This window comes from Oncorhynchus mykiss, chromosome 32, assembly GCF_013265735.2.
Source record: "Oncorhynchus mykiss isolate Arlee chromosome 32, USDA_OmykA_1.1, whole genome shotgun sequence".
In the NCBI taxonomy this organism is placed as follows: domain Eukaryota; kingdom Metazoa; phylum Chordata; class Actinopteri; order Salmoniformes; family Salmonidae; genus Oncorhynchus; species Oncorhynchus mykiss.
Genome location: NC_050572.1, coordinates 41,167,455 through 41,190,225, shown reverse-complemented (window position 1 = coordinate 41,190,225; position 22,771 = coordinate 41,167,455). Strand labels below are relative to the sequence as shown.

General features: G+C 42.4%; 1 protein-coding gene across 4 annotated transcripts; it reads right to left on the bottom strand.

Moving 5' to 3' along the window:
* Window positions 1-3,102: 3,102 nt before the first annotated feature.
* On the bottom strand, window positions 3,103-22,147 carry LOC110518127 (sodium channel subunit beta-1). 4 transcript variants are annotated; one of them, XM_036971374.1, is made up of 7 exons: window positions 21,850-22,147; window positions 19,899-20,120; window positions 19,573-19,739; window positions 9,928-10,165; window positions 9,594-9,735; window positions 8,018-8,092; window positions 3,103-3,470 (listed from the first exon to the last, which is right to left on the bottom strand). In XM_036971374.1, the coding sequence occupies exons 2-6, from the start codon at window positions 19,945-19,947 to the stop codon at window positions 8,023-8,025; spliced, it is 666 nt and encodes a 221-aa protein (XP_036827269.1). In that variant the 5' UTR covers window positions 19,948-20,120; window positions 21,850-22,147; the 3' UTR covers window positions 3,103-3,470; window positions 8,018-8,022. The 4 variants fall into 4 exon arrangements, with proteins under 4 accessions (XP_036827269.1, XP_036827267.1, XP_036827268.1 ...); XM_036971372.1 differs by lacking the exons at window positions 3,103-3,470; window positions 8,018-8,092 and adding exons at window positions 8,103-9,289; window positions 20,274-20,469; XM_036971373.1 differs by lacking the exons at window positions 3,103-3,470; window positions 8,018-8,092 and adding exons at window positions 8,103-9,289; window positions 20,285-20,469.
* Between the last annotated feature and the right edge of the window lie 624 nt (window positions 22,148-22,771).

Here is a 22,771-nt window from a genome sequence, read left to right as displayed (position 1 = left end):
GATTGCCTCCCCTAGGCATCCCTCTCCTCTAGTTTACCAACTCAACCTAGCTGCCACTGTGTGTTGTCAGCTAGCTAACCAACTCAACCGAGTTGCCGCTGTGTATTTGTTAGCTTGGCTTACCAAACGACAGCCATTCGTGCGTGTTTTGCATAAATAAGCCTACATTTAAAAATTATATCTCTCCTGCTCCAGCCCTGTGGTAGTTGTTGTATACAGTCTCCGGTTACTATTACATTAGTTAATTTGATGAGTCACACTGGAGACTTTTATCTCCCTCACCAACTTCAAACATCTGCTATCTGAGCAGCTAACCGATCGCTGCAGCTGTACATAGTCTATTGGTAAATAGCCCACCCATTTTCACCTACCTCATCCCCATACTGTTTTTATTTATTTATTTTTATTTTTCTGCTCTTTTGCACACCAATATCTCTACCTGTACATAACCATCTGATCATTTATCACTCCAGTGTTAATCTGCATAATTGTAATTATTTGCCTACCTCATGCCTTTTGCACACAATGTATATATAGACTCCCCTTTTTTTCTACTGTGTTATTGACTTGTTAATTGTTTACTCCATGTGTAACTCTGTGTTGTCTGTTCACACTGCTATGCCTTATCTTGGCCAGGTCGCAGTTGCAAATGAGAACTTGTTCTCAACTAGCCTACCTGGTTAAATAAAGGTGAAATAAAAAAAATAATAAAAAAATATTGCATAAGAAATACTTTTCTTCACATTCTGAGCTGAGAGAACACTGCATCACCATGATGCTGGGCATGCATGGCTGCTCCTGTTGTGGATCTGAACTACAAGTAGAAGATTATCATGACCTGTGCCCCGCCTGCCTAGGCATTGGGCAACTGCCTGAGGCCCGTTCTTACCCCTGCTTTTACTGCGCCATCCTGCCTGTGGTAAGGGAAGCGCGACTCAGATAGTCATGATGATGACCTGCTCTCCACTCGGGCATCCAACCACCACTTCAGTTACCAGGATGTAACCTCCTTCACCTCAACATGGTGAAGGAGGTGTGGATCCATTCAGTCTCAATGCTAAAGATGGGTTAGAGGAATCATTCCCAGGCTCTGATCACACGGAGTCAGAAGAAAGCTCTGCCTGACTACGCGCTGTCCTGCTTGATGGCCACAGCCCCTGCAGCTAACCTGTTCTTTAAGAAGGCCCGGGCAGCTACACTGTTCAGTGTGCCACCTTGACCGGCTTTTCTTACGGAGCTTCAGAGATGCTAGGCCGACACGCAAAATGGCTTTTACTCATCCAATTTCCTGGTTCTGAAGAAAGACGGAAGCTTCAGTCCAGTTCTGGATTTAAAATGGTTCAATGTTTTCCTAAAAGTTCTCCCCTTTCACACGTTCTCCAGACCGTAGCCACAGGTTAATGGTTCACGTCCCTTGACTTAAAGGATGCTTACTTTCACATTCCTGTGTTACTGGAACACAGGCATTTTCTACAGTTCACCTTTCATGGTCAGGCATACCCTTCGGTCTCTCCCTGGCTCTTCTGTCTTCACAAGATGTGTGAGCGCAGCCCTGAACTCCCTCCACCTACAGCGAATCAAGATCCTTCCTTACCTTAACGACTGGCTCATCTGCGTCCTCTCTCACGAGCGTGCAGCCAAGTGCACAGCGCTGATACTGACCCACGTCACCGCACTGGGTCTTATTGTGAACAACAAAAATAACAACTTCACACCAAGCCAAAAGGTCTACTTTTTTGACATGTCTCTGAAATCCCACACTATTAGGGCATGTATAACATCCCAGTGCATGGATAGCATTCTTCTTCTTTTGCAACAATTCCAGTTGAGTGCATTGGTGAAGGTACGAAAGTTCCAACAACTGATGGGCATGCTCGGACTCCAAGCGGGACAGAAATACCAAAATATGGGTTACAAGGTCATGCTACCCTACTCTTCGTGCCGTAGAGGAAGAGAGTTACCTGACTGCAGGTGTCCCTCTCAGATTCCAGCAAGGCGGGAAGTAGTGACGACCGGAGCTTCACTAGCAGGCTGGGGAGCAGTGTGGTAACACAGGTCTGTACGGGAAGAGAGGTGCCCCCACTGTAGGAAAGAGCACATCAACGTACTAGAACTTCAGTTTACCTAGCCCTGAATCACTTTCTGCCGGTTCTCAAACATAAACATGTCCTGATACGATCAGACAATACATTGGCAGTGTTCCACATCAACCATCAAAGGGGAACGAGGTCTGTACGGTCCCTACAGGTGGCACAACAGCTCTTGATATGGGCCCTACCACATCTGGCCTCCCTACGAGTCATTCATCTCCCAGGCAAGGTGGTAAAATGCCCAATGCGTAAAAATACGTCACAATGCTGTAGACACCTTGGGGAAAGAAAGCGTAAGCTCATTCGTAGCCAATTCACAGCCATATAAGGAGTCATTGGCATGCAGCGCTTTCAAAATATGGGGCACTTCCTGATTGGATTTTTATCTGGGTTTCGCCTGTAACATCAGTTCTTTTTGCACTCACAGAAATATCTTTGCAGTTTTGGAAACGTTAGAGTGTTTTCTATCCAAAGCTGTCAATTATATGCATAGTCGAGCATCTTGTCGTGACAAAATATCCAGTTTAAAACGGGAACGTTTTTTATCCAAAAATGAAATACCGCCGAGTTTCAAGAAATTTGTGGAGTGGTTTAAAAACTAGTTTTAATGACTCCAACCTAAGTGTATGTAAACTTCCGACTTCAACTGTATACGTTAACTAGGCACTACATACTTTTGGTTAAGTAGTTTTGAGCAGTTTGATTAAGTGATAGTTAATTATATTGTAAAAAATGACAAGAAAATCATATCAAAGTAAAGTGAATATTGCATTTTGAAGAACAGATACTTAAATGTAATATATATTCAAATTAAAAGAGCGACTTGGTGCAGTGTTACAAGTGGCTTTGTGAATTTGTTTTGTTGTACTCAGTCAATTGAAAATGTGCTTAGTTTTGAAACATGAGCCATTTTGATGATCTGTTTTGATTTTTGTGCTTAGAGTTGTGAAAATGTACCACATATCGTACTCGTGAAAATTGCACAAAAGTCAATGAAAACTTAAATACAGTGTGTGATAAAGCTCTCTTGATAACCATTTAATCAGATTAATTCTCTCACAATAACTCTTAATATAAATGTACATTCACTTTAGAGAGAGATCGATACAACCCAAAAAATACCTTGATGAAGGATTCATACACATAAGGATTCATTAGTTGAATTAGTTACATGCTTTTGTGTGTAATACATACAGAGGTGCTGATATCATGCTACTTTCAAAGTAATGATGTCATCATATCACATTTATCCATTAACGTAACAGGAAAAGTAATAAAGACTCAGAGTGTAGATACTGTGCATCTTCAGGATGTCTTCATGCGATCCAAGGGGTCGTATAGCTGATGCGGCCAGTACATAGATGGAATCCCTTTGCATTCCTGAAAGCAGAAGCAAACATCAATAGATTACACATGGCATACAGTGCCTTCAGAAAGTATTCGCACCCATTGACTTTTTCCAAATTGTGTTGTGTTACAGCCTGAATTTAAAATTGAGTAAACTAACATTTTGTGTCACTGGCCTACACACAATGCCGCATAATGGAGTTCTGTTTTTAGAAATGTTTACAAATTAATAAAAAAAAGCACATCAACGTACTATAGACCTGTAGAAATATAGATTTAAAAATAATTTAAATCAATGAATGTCAAGTTCTGTTACTGTATGTGTGGAAGACCATATACTGTAGTGTCAAATTAAAGGCAACATTAACATATTGAAGTGATGTCTTGAGTGAATATTCAACCAAAAAAGGTCAGGATTAAAAAGTCACATAATAAGTTACATGAACTCACTCACTCTCAATAATAGTGTTACATTTTTTTTTTTTTTTGACTACTTCAATTATCTGTATGGTCCCTCAGTCGAGTAGGTGGAAATTATAGGCAATTAGCAAGACACCCTCAATAAAGGAGTGGTTCTGCAGGTGATAACCACAGACCACTTCTCAGTTCCTATGCTTCCTGGCTGATGTTTTGGTCACTTTTGAATGCTGGCAGTGCTTTCACTCTAGTGGTAGCATGAGACGGAGTCTACAACCCACACAAGTGGCTCAGGTAGTGCAGCTCATCCAGGATGGAAAAACAATGCGAGCTGTGGCAAGAAGGTTTGCTGTGTCTGTCAGCGTAGTGTCCAGAGCATGGAGGCGCTACCAGGAGACAGGCCAGTACATCAAGAGACGTGGAGGAGGCCGTAGGAGGGCAACAACCCAGCAGCAGGACCGCTACCTCCGCCTTTGTGCAAGGAGCAGCAGGAGGAGTACTGCAAGAGCCCTGCAAAATGACCTCCAGCAGGCCACAAATGTGCATGTGTCTGCTCAAATGGTCAGAAACAGACTCCATGAGGGTGGTATGAGGGCCCGATTGTTTGGCATTTGCCAGAGAACACCAAGATTGGCAAATTCGCCACTGGCGCCCTGTGCTCTTCACAGATGAAAGCAGGTTCACATGTGACAGACATGTGACAGACGTGACAGTCTGGAGACGCCGTGGAGAACGTTCTGCTGCCTGCAACATCCTCCAGCATGACCGGTTTGGTGGTGGGTCAGTCATGGTGTGGGGTGGCATTTCTTTGGGGGGCCGCACAGCCCTCCATGTGGTCGCCAGAGGTAGCCTGACTGCCATTAGGTACAGAGATGAGATCCTCAGACCCCTTGTGAGACCATATGCTGGTGCGGTTGGCCCTGGGTTCCTCCTAATGCAAGACAATGCTAGACCTCATGTGGCTGGAGTGTGTCAGCAGTTCCTGCAAGAGGAAGGCATTGATGCTATGGACTGGCCCGCCCGTTCCCCAGACCTGAATCCAATTGAGCACATCTGGGACATCATGGCTCGCTCAATTGCACCACAGACTGTCCAGGAGTTGGCGGATGCTTTAGTCCAGGTCTGGAAGGAGATCCCTCAGGAGACTATCCGCCACCTTATCAGGAGCATGCACAGGCATTGTTGGGAGGTCATACAGGCACGTGGAGGCCACACACACTACTGAGCCTCATTTTGACTTGTTTTAAGGACATTACATCAAAGTTGGATCAGCCTGTATTGTGGTTTTGAGTGTGAGTCCAAATCCAGACCTCCGTGGGATGATGGTGTGTGGGGGCTGTGCTTTGGCAAAGTGGGTGGGGTTATATCCTTCCTGTTTGGCCCTGTCCGGGGGTGTCCTGTGTGAATCTAAGTGTGTGTTCTCTAATTCTCTCCTTCTCTCTTTCTTTCTCTCTCTCGGAGGACCTGAGCCCTAGGACCATGCCCCAGGACTACCTGACATGATGACTCCTTGCTGTCCCCAGTCCACCTGGCCGTGCTGCTGCTCCAGTTTCAACTGACCTGAGCCCTAGGACCATGCCCCAGGACTACCTGACATGATGACTCCTTGCTGTCCCCAGTCCACCTGACCGTGCTGCTGCTCCAGTTTCAACTCTTCTGCCTTATTATTATTCGACCATGCTGGTCATTTATGAACATTTGAACATCTTGGCCATGTTCTGTTATAATCTCCACCCGGCACAGCCAGAAGAGGACTGGCCACCCCACATAGCCTGGTTCCTCTCTAGGTTTCTTCCTAGGTTTTGGCCTTTCTAGGGAGTTTTTCCTAGCCACCGTGCTTCTACACCTGCATTGCTTGCTGTTTGGGGTTTTAGGCTGGGTTTCTGTACAGCACTTTGAGATATCAGCTGATGTACGAAGGGCTATATAAATACATTTGATTTGATTTGATTTTGATAAATTTCATTTCCATTGATAATTTTTGTGTGATTTTGTTGTCAGCACATTCAACTATGTAAAGAAAAAACTATTTAATAAGAATATTTCTTCATTCAGATCTAGGATGTGTTATTTTAGTGTTCCCTTTATTTTTTTTGAGTAGTGTATGGGTATCAATACACACAGTCACTACAAAGATAAAGTTGTTCTTCCTAACTTATAGTAAGAACATCTCAAATAAGCAAAGAGAAACGACAGTCCAATATTTCTTTAAGTCATGAAGTTCAGTCAATATGGAACATTTCAACATCCATCAAGCGCTATGATGAAACTGGATCGCATGAGGAACGGCACAGGAATGGAAGACCCAGAGTTACCTCTGCTGCAGAGGATGTTCATTAGAGTTACCAGTGTCAGAAATTGCAGCCCAAATAAATGCTTCACAGAGTTCAAGTAACAGACACATCTCAACGTCAACTGTTCAGAAGAAACTGTGTGAATCAGGCATTCATTGTTGAATTGCTGCAAGGAAACCACTACTGAAGGACACAAATTAGAAGAAGAGACTTGCTTGGGCCAAGAAACACGAGCAATGGACATTAGACCAGTGAAAATTTGTCCTTTAGTCTAGAGTCCAAATTGGAGATTTTTGGTTCCAACCGCCATGCCTTTGTGAGGCGCGGTGTGGGTGAACAGATGATCTCTGGAATGTGTATTTCCCACTGTGAAGCATGGAGGAGGAGGTGTTATGGTGTAGGGGTGCTTTGCTGGTGACACTGTCTGTGATTTATTTAGAAATCAAGGCACAAATAACCAGCATGGCTACCACAGCATTCTACAGCGATACACCATCCCATGTGGTTTGGGCTTAGTGGGACTATCATTTGTTTTTCCACAGGACAATGAGCCAACACTTGTTGTATTCGGCGCATGTGACAACTAAAATTTGATTTGATTTGAAAATGTATTGACTCAGGGGTGTTAATGTAACTAACAATTTAACCGGTAAGTCTAAGTCATTGTTTTTTTGTTTGAATTGTTTACGTGTTCGCTATGCGGGGGAAATGATAAGACAAGTGGAACTACGTGGCTAAGAACTGTTGTAACGGTGATTATTATCGTTGAAGGCAATCCCGCGCTGTGTTAGCTAAGTTTCCATGTTTTCGGGGGTAGTAAAGCTAGTAAAGGTTGAAGTGTGTATGTTAAGAGGGTAACGTTATAATAATTAAGCATGAAGCGTGAATTCATGCCAGGAATAATTCGTTTTTGATTTCCTCCCTTCTGCAATAAGCAGACAATGAGGTATTTTTCCTTTATTCATGTGTTTAATCTGATACTGTTATAGCTCCGGCTAAACTGTTTGTGTGTAAGCACTTCGGAGTTATATCAAGCTAATAAGTCACTCGTAAGACAAGAAAGTTGTAAGAGTGTGCTTAACTGTATTTTCATTTACTTTATTGTTCTCACGGAAGGTGATAATTCTGACTAAAACTACAGAATAAAGCCACCAGGGAACAGCTGTGCTCGTGGTTACTGGAGTGAGCTACCGTTAATAAATGAGATATTTCTGTATTTAATTTCCATTACATTTGCTAAAATGTTAAAAAATATATACAGTGCCTTGCGAAGGTATTCGGCCCCCTTGAACTTTGCGACCTTTTGCCACATTTCAGGCTTCAAACATAAAGATATAAAACTAATAATTTTGCACGCCCAATTTTTCAGTTTTTGATTTGTTAAAAAAGTTTGAAATATCCAATAAATGTCGTTCCACTTCATGATTGTGTCCCACTTGTTGTTGATTCTTCACAAAAAAATACAGTTTTATATCTTTATGTTTGAAGCCTGAAATGTGGCAAAAGGTCGCAAAGTTCAAGGGGGCCGAATACTTTCGCAAGGCACTGTATATGTTTCACATTGTCATTATGGGGTATTGTGTGTGTAGATGGGTGACAAAACAAATATATTTAATCAGTTTTGAATTCAGGCTGTAACACAACAAAATGTGGAATAAGGGGTATGAATACTTTCTGAAGGCACTGTATTCTGTGCCAAGAGAGAGGTCAAGGACAGTTGAACTCTGTTAGATGAAAATGCCTCTCCATGTGCATGAATCTGATAGTTTAATTGTGTAGGCTACTATGTGCTGTGCTGCATTTACATTGTTTATACTTTGAGTTTACTTATCTTTTTACTTGCTGATAGCAGTTTTTTTCATGACATACCTGGGTTATTCTGCCACTTGCACCCCTGCACAGTTATCTTTACTCTCTGAGGCTATAGCTAAATATTCTGCATTCCTGGAAAGAAAGGAGAAAGATAGAAATGGTTAGAATATCATCATCCGCTTATTACCTAAAAACCTGATATTTCATCTCATGGAGATTGATAGAGGACTCTAGTGCCCAAATACCTGTTTTAGCATAGGCAGAGCCATTAAGGACTTACACCATTTTGACATAGTCAACTTCCTATGGATTAAGGAAGGATCACATAATTCCATGCAGGTCATCAGGAGGGATCAGCCAATGAATTATACGTGTGAGAAAACATTCCATAACTACAGGTGGCATTAAATCGCTAGGCTTTGCTCTATAACTGTTCAAACAACAAACACACTCCACCCTTTCAGTTTGTTTATTAACTCATAGTGGGACAGATAAAATGTTGCATCCTAACTATCTCTATGTTTTCATCCTAACCTTAATCATTCATCCCTCCATCTATCCATCTATAACCATTCAAACCACTCTCATTACTTAAAGCATTTCAATAAGTTAAACTACACTGCATATCTCCTACTATTCCTATGTCTATTCCACTCTTTTTTATCTATTCATTCATATCCTCTATCAATCCACGTACTCCTCTAACCTCTCTATCCATACAACAACACGTCTAACCTTCTTTCATCACTCCATCCATCCATAATAACTTTCTTTATCCTTCTATCAAGCAACCATGCATCCAACTTAAGTAACCATATGATTTACTTTAATGTAGCAAAGCGAAGCAAGCAGTGTCGACTGAGCTAACATTCAATCAGAGACTGAATATCATTTATTTAAATGGCAGCTTATTCAGTTTCGCCATTCAGCAAGCACCATCGCTTGTGCTTTTGCCATCCAGCTCCCCAGCCTCCACCCGCTTTTGGTTCTGTTATTCTATCTATGCGGGGAATGGCAGATACTCTGCTCCCTACCTATAGCTTGCTTTTGGTTGTATACTGAGCATATTGAGCACTTTTCCCACATTGGCAGCACCCCACAGAGCACAGCCTAAACACCAAGGCCAAATGTAGTATCATACACATTTTATGTTCAATGAAATGTGATGTCAACGGAATACATGAGTTCCCCTCCTGACACAACTATATTTAACTCCAACTTCTTTTCAACTTGAATTTTACATGAGCTTTTAAGCTATTTAAACATACTTCTAGACTGCTGAAGCAAGCAAGCAAACGTTTTTCAGGAAAAGTACCTTCTTTGGCTTTTCTAGAGAGTGGAAAATGTGATGATTGTGAGACACAGAGATGGAAAGAATGAGAGAGAATGGGAGTGGCAAGGAAGATGAAGATCGAGAGAAAGACAGACAAGGGAGAGAATATTGAACAAGGAGGAACAGAGGAATTGCACTACTCAGCACTATGGAAGAGAGAGGAGAGAACACAAATCAACAGGATGGACAGGTTCATAACAGACAAGGGCAGTGAAATTTTATGTAGGGAGACCGTAATAGAGGACCTAAAACGAAAGGATACAGCTGCAGGAGAGGAAGTAGGGTTACAGTGTTACTCACGCGCTTTCTCGTAATGCTTCCTCTCCTGCAGCTGAGATCTTTCTGAAGCAGTATACCATCTCTATGTAGAGCCAAGCCTGTAACCCGATGATGGACACATACATCATCACCTCAGAGACTATGGAGGCTGTCCCTCTGGTGGCTAGAGAGAGAGGGAGAGAATGGGAGAAAGAGGGGGGAGTCAAAGCACTCAGTAGGCACCACATAGGCTCTTAGCACTTACAAAACACTTACAAGCTTCATTTCAAGTCCTAAATGTTTCCTAACAATCGGGATAATTGACATCGGAATTCAAATTGCTTACAAAAAGCATGTCTGTATTGTAATACTGAACCTTTAGCCACCACTTTCAGGTGCACAAGTTTGCTGACAACAGTCTGGTATTCGTAGAACTCATACGTCAAGAGCCGGTGGAAGTGGCAACTGTAGGTGCCCGAGTCATTGAAGGTGACATTGAAGAGGTAGATGGATGCATCCTGTATGTCTTGGCTCCTCTTACTGCCGTTCCAGTCGACGCGCTCCTCAAAGCGCTCATCCACAATGTGGGGGCCCTCCTCATCGTAATTATATATCTAATGACACAATGAAATCTGGGTTGTTCCCCTGGCACTGAAGATCTCTCGGTTCACTTCCTAGATCCCCACCCATACCTGGCAACATCCAAAGGATACAGCTGTGTTTTGAGAGAGGTCCATTGATTAGGAAAGTATAGCCAAAGTTACATACAGTAGCTCTGAGCATTCGGAAAGTATTCAGACCCCTAGACTTTTTACACATTTTGTTACAGCCTTATTCAAAAATGTATTTAAAAAAAATATATATCATCAATCTACACACAATACACCTTAATGACAAAGCAAAACAGGTTTTTAGAAAAGTTTGCACATTTGTGACTCGTTTCAGGAAACTAGGCATATGTCGAAGGGTCACTACTTCACAGGAGAGCCATTTGAATGTTAACTTTTTGATTTTATCAAAATGCGTTTTTTTGCAGAAATGCCTTCTGGAACTTTCATGTGCCTTAAAAACAAAGTTTTATGCCATCTGTAAATAAGAATAACATTGTTAAATTACGAGTCTAGTTGGTTTAGTCACAGAAAAAGACAGCAACCATGATTGGCTGAGATAATGAGTGGGCTGGACATGCCGAGAGATGAGTTCAGATTGGTCTGCAACATAGCACGCTTCTGTCTATTTGAGCTGATCAGTATGTGTAGGTAATCCTGTCTAACGCGGCTTAAAATATATATATATTGCGTAGTAGAACTGCATAAGTATGGCACTCCACTTTCTGGAGGACTGAGTTTTGAAATCAGTGGAATTAGAGTATGATAGCTAAGGAGATGGAGGAAACACCTGTCTCCGGATTACATCTTCAAACTAAGGGCAACCATGGCTCCCGAGTGGCGCAGCGGTCTAAGGCACTGTATCTCAATGCTAGAGGCATTATTACAGGCCCTGGTTCAATTCCAGGCTGTATCAGAACCAGCTATGATTGGGAGTCCCATAGGGTGGTGCACAATTGGCCCAAAGTTGTCTGGGTTTGGCCAAGGTAGGCAGTCATTGTAAAATAAGAATTTGTTCTTAACTGACTAGTTAACATTAGCTGGTTCACTCAATAACATTACATGCATAATCTTATTATTTGTATCTCTGAGCAATTTACTTGCTAGTTATAGCTAGCTAACATTGAACCTGGATGGTTAGCTACCTGTAAATTCATGCAGGGTAGTAACGTCATGAGTTGGGATTATGGTTAATTGTTTACCTACAGTTGAAGTCAGAAGTTTACATACACTTAGGTTGGAGTCATTATTAAAACTAGTTTTTCAACCACTCCACACATTTCTTGTTAACAATCTATAGTTTTGGCAAGTCGTTTAAGACATGCATGACACAAGTAATTTTTCCAACAATTTTTTTACAGGCAGATTATTTCACTTATAATTCACTGTATCACAATTCCAGTGGGTCAGAAGTTTACATACACTACGTTGACAGTGCCTTTAAACAGCTTGGAAAATTCCAGAAAATTATGTTATGGCTTTAGAAGCTTCTGACATCATTTGAGTCAATTGGAGGGGTACCAGTGGATGTATTTTAAGACCTACCTACAAACTCAGTGCCTCTTTGCTTGACATCATGGGAAAATCAAAAGAAATCAGCCAAGACCTCAGAAAAAAAGTGGACACCCCAAGTTTGACTCATCCTTGGGAGCAATTTCCAAACGCCTGAAGGTATCACGTTCATCTATACAAACAATAGCACGCAAGTATAAACACCATGGGACCGCGCAGCCGTCATACCACTCAGGAAGGAGACGCGTTCTGTCTCCTAGAGATGAACGTACTTTGGTGTGAAAAGTGCAAATCAATCCTGGAACAACAGCAAAGGACCTTGTGAAGGTGCTGGAGGAAACAGGCAGTTTCCTATATCCCAGTAAAGCGAGTCCTATATTGACATAACCTGAAAGGCCGCTCAGCAAGGAAAGAGCCACTGCTCCAAAACCGCCATAAAAAAGCCAGCCTATGGTTTGCAACTGCACATGGGGACAAAGATCGTACTTTTTGGAGAAATGTTGTCTGGTCTGATGAAACAAAAATAGAACTGTTTGGTAATAATGACCATTGTTATGTTTGGAGGAAAAAGGGGAAGTCTTTGAAGCCCAACCGTGAAGCACGGGGGTGGCAGCATCATGTTGTGGGGGTGCTTTGCTGCAGGAGGGACTAGTGCACTTTACTAGTGGACATATTGAAGCAACATCTCAAGACATCAGTCAGAAAGTTAAAGCTTGTTCGCAAATGGGTCTTCCAAATGGACAATGACTCCAAGCATACTTCAAAAGTTGTGGCAAAATGGCTTAAGGACAACAAAGTCAAGGTATTGGAGTGGCCACCATAAAACCCTGACCTCACTCCTATAGAAAATTTGTGGGCAGAACTGAAAAAGTGTGTGCGAGCAAGGAGGCCTACAAAATTGACTCAGTTACACCAGGGGGAATGGGCCAAAATTCACCCAACTTATTGTGGGAAGATTGTGAAAGGCTACCCAAAACATTTGACCCAAGTTAAACAATTTAAAGGCAATGCTACAAAATACTAATTGAGTGTATGTAAACTTCTTACCCACTGGGAATGTGATGAAAGAAATAAAAGCTGAAATAAATCATTCTCTCTACTATTATTCTGACATTTCACATTCTTAAAATAAAGTGGTGATCCTAACTGAGGTAAAACAGGGAATTTTTACTGAGATTAAAAGTCAGGAATTGTGATAAACTGAGTTTAAATGTATTTGGCTAAGGTGTATGTAAACCTCCGACTTCAACTGTAGCTAGCTACATGTCTTAACAAAAGACTCCACTATGCAAGTTACCATTTCAATAGAAATTCACTGCGACAACTGTTTATAGACGTAGCTGTTAAATTTGCTCTGGCTATCAACTCTGATTTCAGAGCACTCTCATCTGAGTGTGCCAGAGCACAGAATAACTGCCGAATTTACGAACGCTCAACTCATTAAATATGGCCGGTGTCAGTAAATGTCGGCAATAAAGCGTAAAATGTTTCCAGCAGCGCAGTTTCAGTCACCAACACCCTGGATAACATGAAAACATCCTAACCAGCTCTGCTAGAGCTGTTCTCTCATTTGTGTTTGGAAGTAGCTAGCAAGCTAGACAACTTTAGCCAGTTAGCCTGGGTGCTTGACTGTTGTTGTTAGGACAGAACACTCTGATCAATCCTTTAAAGAGATGGGTGGGGCTAAAGCTTAAGAGGGTGTGAACGGTGCTAAATTGTTGTAGACAAAGAAGAACTCTCCAGTAGCTACCAACACATTCAAAGGCCATTTTCTCAAAAGTGAGGTTACAAGTTTAGCAACTTTCAAAGCAGAATTACACAACCGTTGGCACGTTGTGTTAGCTAATCCAATAATCATTTTAAAAAGCTAATTGATCATTAGAAAAGCCTTTTGCAATTATGTTAGCACAGCTGAAAACTGTTTATCTAATTAAAGAAGCAATAAAACTGGCCTTCTTTAAACTAGTTGAGTATCTGGAGCATCAGCATTTGTGGGTTTGATTACAGGCTCAAAATGGCCAGAAACAAACTACTTTTTTTCTGAAACTCGTCAGTCTATTCTTGTTCTGAGAAATGAAGGCTATTCCATGCGAGAAATTGCCAATGAACTAAAGATCTCGTATAACGCTGTGTACTACGCCCTTCACAGAACAGCGCAAACTGGCCATAAACAGAATAGAAAGAGTAGTGAGAGGACCCGGTGCACAAATGAGCAAGAGGACAAGTACATTAGAGTGTCTAGTTTGAGAAACAGACACCTCACAAGACCTCATCTGTGCAAACTGATCCAAGATCCAAGATGGCGTAGCAGTACAGACGTGGTTTGTCGTCCTCTCGTTTCCTTTTGTATTTTTCATCTTTTTTGTATATATCTCCATTTATTTTCAATCTCTTTGCCATTTTTAAATTAAATATAACTTCCGGTAACCCGCCTCACCCAATGTGACAGGGATCTGCTATTTCTTTTAGACCTTATAGCCAGAACCTCCATCAGAAGCTAACCAGCTAATTAGCGACTAGCTATTTAGTCATTGTTAGCCACTGCTAGCAGCCTTTACCTTCTGCACAGACACCAGCCGTTTAAAAAACAAGTTGCCTGGATAATACTTGCCAGTCTGCCAGTATCTGAGTGTTTTCTCCACTACAACCCAGGATTCCTGCCGTAAACCCTTGGCCATTGCTCCTGATCATCACAGCTAGCTATCTGCCACCGAGTGACTCAGCCCCGAAGCTAGCCCTGAGCCAGGCCTACCTCCCGGCCTACTCTGTGATCACTCGGCAACTCAGGCGATGCCTCCCGGACTCTACACCAACACGGCTAGAATCCACTACTCCACCAGATCCTTGCCGAAAGCTCTGGACCTTTGCATCGGATCATCGCTGCTAGCTAGCTGCTACCGAGTGGCGATAGTGGCTAACGCCCCTGCCCCGAAGCTAGCACCAGTTAGTCGCGAGCCGGGCGCATCTCCCGGCTAGCAAACAAAATTACTACAACTACAATATCCATTTCGCCATCTGGCTTGGACCCTTTGTCGACATGGCGCCCACACGTACTACCACGACTTGTCCACCGACGTAACTTCATCCGCTGTGCCCTCAACTGGCCTTTGCCGGACGTCGGAGCAGACGCTTCTTCTTACCCCGGCCTGCTAACTTTAAACGCTGTGTCCCCCGCGTGCTAGAGTAGTAACGACTACCCCTCGGCTTCCCTGTTCCATCTATTGCTGTTCACTGGACCCTATGATCACTTGGCTACATAGCTGATGCCTGCTGGACTGTTCATTAATCACTGTATTCCATTTAGTTTATTTTTTGTTTTTCTGTCGTAGTTAACCAACCCTCTCTGCCCTGTCATCGCCATTTTAACTGTTGTTGTCTTAGCTGATTAGCTGATGTTGTCTTACCCATTGTTGTCTTAGCTAGCTCTCCCAATCAACACCTGTGATTGCTTTATGCCGCGCTTTATGTCTCTCTCAAATGTCAATTTGCCTTGTACACTGTTGTTTAGGATAGTTATCATTGTTTTAGTTTACTGCGGAGCCCCAAGACCCACTCAACATGCCTCAGATCCCTGTCCCACCTCCCACACATGCAGTGACCTCACCCAGCATAACTAGCCCGCCCAGAGATGCAACCTCTCTTTTCATCACTCGGTGCCTGGGTTTTCCTCCACTGTACCCGCAACCCACCATACCCGTGTCTGTACATTATGCCTTGAATCTATTCTACCACGCCCATAAATCTGCTCCTTTTATTCTCTGTCCCCAACGCACTAGACGGATTGCCTTTAGCCGTACCCTCATCCTACTCCTCCTCTGTTCCTCGGGTGATGTGGAGGTTAACCCAGGCCCTGCGTGTCCCCAGCCACTCTCATTTGTTGACTTCTGTAACCGAAAAAAAAAACTTGAAACTTGGTTTCATGCATGTTAACATCAGAAGCCTCCTCCCTAAGTTTGTTTTACTCATTGCTTAGCACACTCCGCCAACCCTGATGTCCTTGCCGTGTCTGAATCCTGGCATAGGAAGGACACCAAAAATTCTGAGATTTCCATACCCAACTACAACCTTTTCCATTAAGATAGAACTGCCAAAGGGGGAGGAGTGGCAATCTACTCCAGAGATAACCTGCATACTTTCTGTCATACTTTCCAGGTCTATGCCCAAATAGTTTGAGCTTCTAATTTAAAAAATGTATCTCTCCAGAAATAAATCTCTCACTGTTGCCACCTGTTATAGACCCCCCTCAGCTCCCAGCTGTGCCCTGGACACCATATTTGAATTGATTGGCCCCCATCTATCTTCAGAGTTTGTTCTGTTAGGTGACCTAAACTGGAATATGCTTAACACCCCGGCCGTCCTACAATCTAAGCTAAATGCCCTCAATCTCACACAAATTATCAAGGAACCCATAAGGTACAACCCTAAATCCGTAAACATGGGCACCTTCATAGATATCATCCTGACCAACTGGCCCTCCAAATACACCTCTGCTGTTTTCAGGGTCTCAGTGATCACTGCCTCATTGCCTGCATCCGCTATGGGTGCTCGGTCAAACGACCATCCCTCATCACTGTCAAACGCTCCCTAAAACACTTCTGCGAGCAGGCCTTTCTAATCAACCTGGCCCGGGTATCCTGGAAGGATATTGGCCTCATCCCGTCAGTCGAGGATGCCTGGTCATTCTTTAAAAGTAATTTCCTCACCATTTTAAATGAGCATGCCCCTTTCAAAAAATGTAGAACTAAGAACAGATTCCCTTGGCTCAATCCAGACCTGACTGTCCTCGACCAGCATAAAAACATCCTGCATTCTGCATTAGCATCGAATTGCCCCTGTGATATGCAACTTTTCAGGGAAGTTAGGAACCAATATACACAAGCAGTTAGGTAAGCTAAGGCTAGCTTTTTCAAACAGATATTTGCATCCTGTAGCACAAACTCAAAAAAGTTCTGGGACACTGTAAAGTCCATGGAGAATAAGAGCACCTCCTCCCAGCTGCCCACTGCACTGAGGCTAGGTAACACTGTCACCACGATAATCCACGATAATTGAGAATTTCAATAAGCATTTCTCTACGTCTGGCCATGCTTTCCTCCTCGTTACACCAACCCCGGCCAACAGCACCCACCCCCCGCAGCTACATGCCCAAGCCTCCCCAGCCTCTCCTTCACCCAAATCCAGATAGCAGATGTTCTGAAAGAGCTGCAAAACCTGGACCCGTACAAATCAGCTGGGCTAGACAATCTGGACCCTCCCTTTCTAAAATTATCCACCGCCATTGTTGCAACCCTATTACCAGTCTGTTCAACCTCTCTTTCAAATTGTCCAAGATCCCTAAAGATTGAAAAGCTGCCGCGGTCATTCCCCACTTCAAACGGAGTGACACTCCAGACCCAAACTGTTATAGACCTATATCCATCCTGCCCTGCCTTTCTAAAGTTTTCGAAAGCCAAGTTAATAAACAGATCATTTCGAATACCACAGTACCTTCTCCAGTGTGCAATCCAGTTATCGAGCTGGTCATGGGTGCACCTCAGCCACACTCAAGGTACTAAACAATATCATAACCGCCATAGATAAAAGACAGTACTGTGCAGCCGTTTTCATCGACCTGGCCAAGGGCTTTCGGCTCTGTCAATCACCGTATTCTTATCGGCAGACTCAACAGCCTTGCTTTCTCAAATGACTGCATTGCCTGGTTCACCAACTACTTCTCAGACAGTGTATCAAATCGGAGGGCCTGTTGTCAGGACCTCTGGCAGTCTCTATGGGGGTACCACATGGGTTCAATTCTCAGGCCGACTCTTTTCTCTGTATATATCAACGATGTCGCTCTTGCTGCGGGTGATTCCCTGATCCACTTCTAAGCAGACTTCTAAGCAGACGACACCATTCTGTATACATCTGGCCCTTCTTTGGACACTGTGTTAACTAACCTCCAAATGAGCTTCATACAACACTCCTTCCATGGCCTCCAACTGCTCTTAAATGCTAGAAAAACCAAATGCATGCTTTCAACCGTTCGCTGCCCGCACCCGCCTGCCTGACTAGCATCACTACTCTGAACAGTTCTGACTTCACTCACGCCGCCAAACATACACTTGTAAAACTGACTATCCTACCGATCCTCGACTTCGGCGATGTAATTTACAAAATAGCTTCCAATACTCTACTTAGCAAACTGGATGCAGTCTATCACAGTGCCATCCGTTTCGTTACCAAAGCCCCTTATACCACCCACCACTGCAACCTGTATGCTCTAGTCGGCTGGCCCTCGCTCCATATTCGTCGCCAGACCCACTGGCTCCAGGTCATCTAAAGCTCCTCCTTATCTCAGCTCACTGGTCATGATAACAACATCCACCCATAGCACGAGCTCCAGCAGGTATATCTCACTGGTCATCCCCAAAGCCAACACTTCCTTTGGCCGCCTTTCCTTCCAGTTCTCTGCTGCCAATGACTGGAACGAATTGCAAAAATCACTGAAGCTGGACACTTAAATCTCCCTCACTAACTTTAAACATCAGCTATCTGAGCAGCTAACCGATCACTGCAGCTATACATAGCCCACCCAATCTCACTACCTCATCCCCATATTGTTTTATTTACTTTTCTGCTCTTTTGCACACCAGTATTTCCACTTGCACATCACCATCTGCTCATCTATCACTCCCATGTTAATTTGCTAAATTGTAATGGCCTATTTATTGCCTTTCCTCCTCACGCCATTTGCACACACTGTATATAGACTTATTTTTCTATTGTGTTATTGACTGTACGCTTGTTTATTCCATGCGTAACTCTGTGTTGTTGTTTGTGTCGCAAATGAGAACTTGTTCTCAACTAGCCTACCTGGTTAAATAAAGGTGAAATAGATTTTTTTTTTTTTTTTTTTTTTACTGGCAGCTTCATTAAATAGTATCCGCAAAACACCAGTCTCAACGTCAAGAGGCGACTCAGGGATGCTTGCCTTCTAGGCAGAGTTGCAAAGAAAAAGCCATATCTCAGACTGGCCAATAAAAATAAAATATTAAGATGGGCAAAGGAACACAGACACTGGACAGAGGAGCTCTGCCTAGAATGCCTGCATCCTGGAGTCGCCTCTTCACTATTGACGTTGAGACTGGTGTTTTGCTCTATGGACAATTCCTTCAACCTCATAGCTTGGTTTTTGCTCTGACATCCACTGTCAACCTTATATAGACAGTTTTGTGCCTTTCCAAATCATGTCCAAGCAATTGAATTTACCGCAGGTGGACTCCAATCAAGTTGTAGAAACATCTCAACGACGATCATTGGAAACAGGATGCGCCTGATCTCATTTTCGAGTCTCATAGCAAAGGGTCTGAATAAATAAGTAATTAATGTAAACATTTTTATACATTTGCAAAAAATATTCTAAACCTGTTTTTGCTTTGTCATTATGGGGTATTGTGTGTAGATTGATGAGGGGGAAAACATATTTTATAAATTTTAGAACGAGGCTGTAACGTAACAAAATGTGGAATATGTCAAGGGGTCTGAATACTTTCCGAATGCACTGTATCTGCCTATCGGCTGTCCCAGTGGCCCTAGTGATCTCTGAGATCTAAAATGTCATCCAGATTGATTCTATCTGAACTGCACGCAGCACTCTGCCATATTATGTGGTTGGGCATTGTGGTATGTGCGTGCGTGTGTGCATGTGCATGTAAGCGTGCAAACCTTTGTGTGTTGTGCCTTGTGGTTGTGGGCTTAAGGATGGGCTCTGGACCATACGGAGTAAGACAGGTTTGTCTAAAGGACAACGTAAACCAATCTGCCATGACGCTGTCGGTGTGATTGAAGCGTAATCCTACAATCTACTGCTGTGGCAGCAATTTGGACTACTATAGCAATCATAATCCATCTCAGATACTCACATGAGCAAATTCAGCTTCCCCTTTGGCCTTGAAATACCAGTTGACCGTGGCAGAAGCCTCCACCTCAGGCCTCATCTTACAGGAGATGCAGCCCAGTTTGAACCCTTTGCCTGCAACGGCCTCAGTGTCCGAGTCCACCTCTGAACAGGCCCCATGGCACAGGGACACTTGATACAGAAGAGAGAAGACATGCTATTAGTGCTTAACATTTTGGTTGTAGAAATGGGTTGATTCATAATTCAATAGTACACTGAAGAATATCCATATACTGAAAGATGTGACTATACACAAATGGTCAATCCACAACGGTGGTCAACTCCACTTACCAAAATGGGAACAAAGCAGAAACAGGAGCAGCAGTCGCACAGCAGACATGTCCTTAAGTGTAATGTAGCAATGAAAGTACAGATCCTAGGGCTGAGAAGCCTAAAAAAGGCTCTTCTTTGAACACTTGACTGTAAGATATTCCTTTGAGATGTTATCCAGGAAGACGTTGTTTGAGCAAAGTAAGAAATGGTAGGGACTGAAGTTGCTTCCTCCAAAATTACCTTAGAAATAACAACAATAGAAGTCCCAACACCTTCAATATTACATTTGACATGATAAAATACTTAAACTAACACTTAATAAAATAATAATCAAAATATATGTCATCAAGCAGATGCTTTTATCCAAAGCAATTTACAGACATGCATGCATACATTTTACTCACTGGTGGTCCCGGGAATGGAACCCACCATCCTGGCATTGCAAGTGGTGCTATGCTCTTGGTGCTATGCTCTTGGTGCTATGCTCTTGGTGCTATGCTCTTGGTGCTATGCTCTTGGTGCCATGCTCTTGGTGCCATGCTCTTGGTGCCATGCTCTTGGTGCCATGCTCTTGGTGCCATGCTCTTCTCTTTAAATGGAAAAAAATATTTTCATCAAAGACTATTGCATTAATTAATTTACTTTGTTACATAGGCTACTGTTTCCATGCACAGTGAGGATACATGCAAGTATTATCATGAATATTTGTTTACAATTAAAGTGTTATAGGAAGACTCTGGAGCTTGTTGATTTTAATTAAATAATGTTCCTTTGAGTGGATGATTACTCACACTAATAAAGTGTAAACTATTAAACGCCAATAGGCTAAGAACTGACCTTCTAGAGAACAAGCAGAAGAACAAGCACACATTTGTTGTTGTTTTGGCTCTGTACTCTAGCGCTTTGGATTTTAAATTATATAATGACTATGAGGTTAAAGTGCAGTCTGTCAGCTTTAATTTGAAGGTATTTTCATCCAAATCAGGTGAACCGTTTAATTATAGCACTTTTTTGTACATAGTTATTCAGGATTCTCTGTAATCACGGTAGCATCCACATTAATGTAGAAGGGTTTACAAAACATACTATATTCTTATTTACAATAAAAGGGACTCCACATTTACACACACCATTCATTTATATTGGACACAAAATAATCTGAAGTCACAAGCTTGATGTAATCATTGCATGCTAGGAATATGGGACCAAACACTAAACGTTTGACTACTTTAATACACATATAAGTGAATTTGTCCCAATACTTTAGGTCCCATAAAATGGGGTGACCATGTACAAAACATGCTGTAATTCCTAAACGGGTCACCCGATATGGATGAAAATACCCCTGACAGTCTGCACTTTAACCTCATAGTCATTGTATAATTTCAAATCCAAAGTGCTGGAGTACAAAGCCAAAACAACCAAAAAATTAGTCACTGTCCAATACTTTTGGAGCTCAGTGTATCGCTAAACTATAGCTGTGATTATGGTCATATTTTTCTATTGTTCCAGATCTTTGTTGACACAAAGTGTTTACAAATCTACACCCTGGCCTGGGATTATCAGTTCCCTGAAGTCTTAATATCAATTACACTGAGCTATTATTATCTTTACAGGCTATTTATACCAACTGTAGTCTGATGTTCTATTAGAATAATAGGCCTAGTTCTAAATGATATTCACATGGTTATAAAGGCAGTGCACCACTAAAGATGGCATAGCTTTGAAATTAGTTGATATATTATGCTTATTTGAATAATCTGTCGATACTGTAGGTCTATGGCTAAATAGCCTAATGTAAAATCGCATGCCACAGAATAGGCTACATTAATAATTAATTGCATGCCATATGAAAGACGACCTAGGCTACATAAACTACATACCAATTATATATCTATATTTTTTAGGAACACTGTAAATGTTTTATTGCACTATTTGGTTTAAATAATCATATTTTGCATTGTCTCACATTTGACTGCCCTCACGTTGTCCCTTCTGAAAAAAATAGGCTCCTTATCCCGATTTGTCCGCTCCCCGGGGAAAAATGTAGGCTATCCTTTCCTTCTGAAGGATCAACAAATTATTTAATAAAGCGCTGTTCTTTTGAGTGGCAAAAATTATCCCACGCATCAAAGGACCCTGGATATTTCTCACGGGCTGGCATTGCGAATAATACAGACTTCTTTCTCCCTCCCTGTCTGGCGTTATTTTTTACCGCAGTGCATCTGACTGCAGCATCTTCCAAGCTGAGCAGGACAACTGTGTGAAGCTAGCCACAAGGAATAGCCACAATAGTTGAATGAGGTTCGCCTTCACAAGAAAAGTCCTAGCAGTCCCAACACCTTACCACTGCTACAACTGGCTATCAGCGGAACCTTGTCTGGCAGCGAAACAGTTCATACAGCCTATTTTACTGACTTAAAAAAAATAATATGCCACGTCACCTTCCTGTTCAAGTGAGCACAGCACAACAAGGTGAGTTAAAAAAGGTATTGTATGCTGCAGTATAAATGATATAATATGCCAGGGAGATATGTAATACTGTAGCTAAGAAAGTAATACTAACCGTATGTTGTGTAGTAAGCTGTTAGTAGCCCATGTGCCTCACCCTAATAATTTGGTCTATTTTCATCTATTCATTTTGCCTACTGTTCTGACTTGGGGGTTTTGTCATCAAACTTTGTCATCAAAGTCTGGCATTCTCTGGATTTATGGGGGGAACTCTGAAGAAAAAAAAATATTTGAATAGCAGGCTACCGGTTGCTTTGCACTGCCTGCAGTTAGCCAATGATTCCTGCCAAACGTCTCATTGTTGAATTTGCCATTTCCAACTTGCTGTGCAATCTTTATGGCCAATGGCCGATGAGCACCGATACCTTTTATCTATAATT

Bases quoted from the DNA above. Each gene is read 5' to 3' on its own strand.
- LOC110518127 (XM_036971372.1), bottom strand. From the start codon at position 19,947: ATGTCTGCTGTGCGACTGCTGCTCCTGTTTCTGCTTTGTTCCCATTTT. The intron at 19,740-19,898 runs GTAAGTGGAGTT...TTCTGTATCAAG, and splicing joins TCTGCTTTGTTCCCATTTTG to TGTCCCTGTGCCATGGGGCC. The intron at 10,166-19,572 runs GTGAGTATCTGA...TTGTGTCATTAG, and splicing joins GGGAAGCTGAATTTGCTCAT to ATATATAATTACGATGAGGA.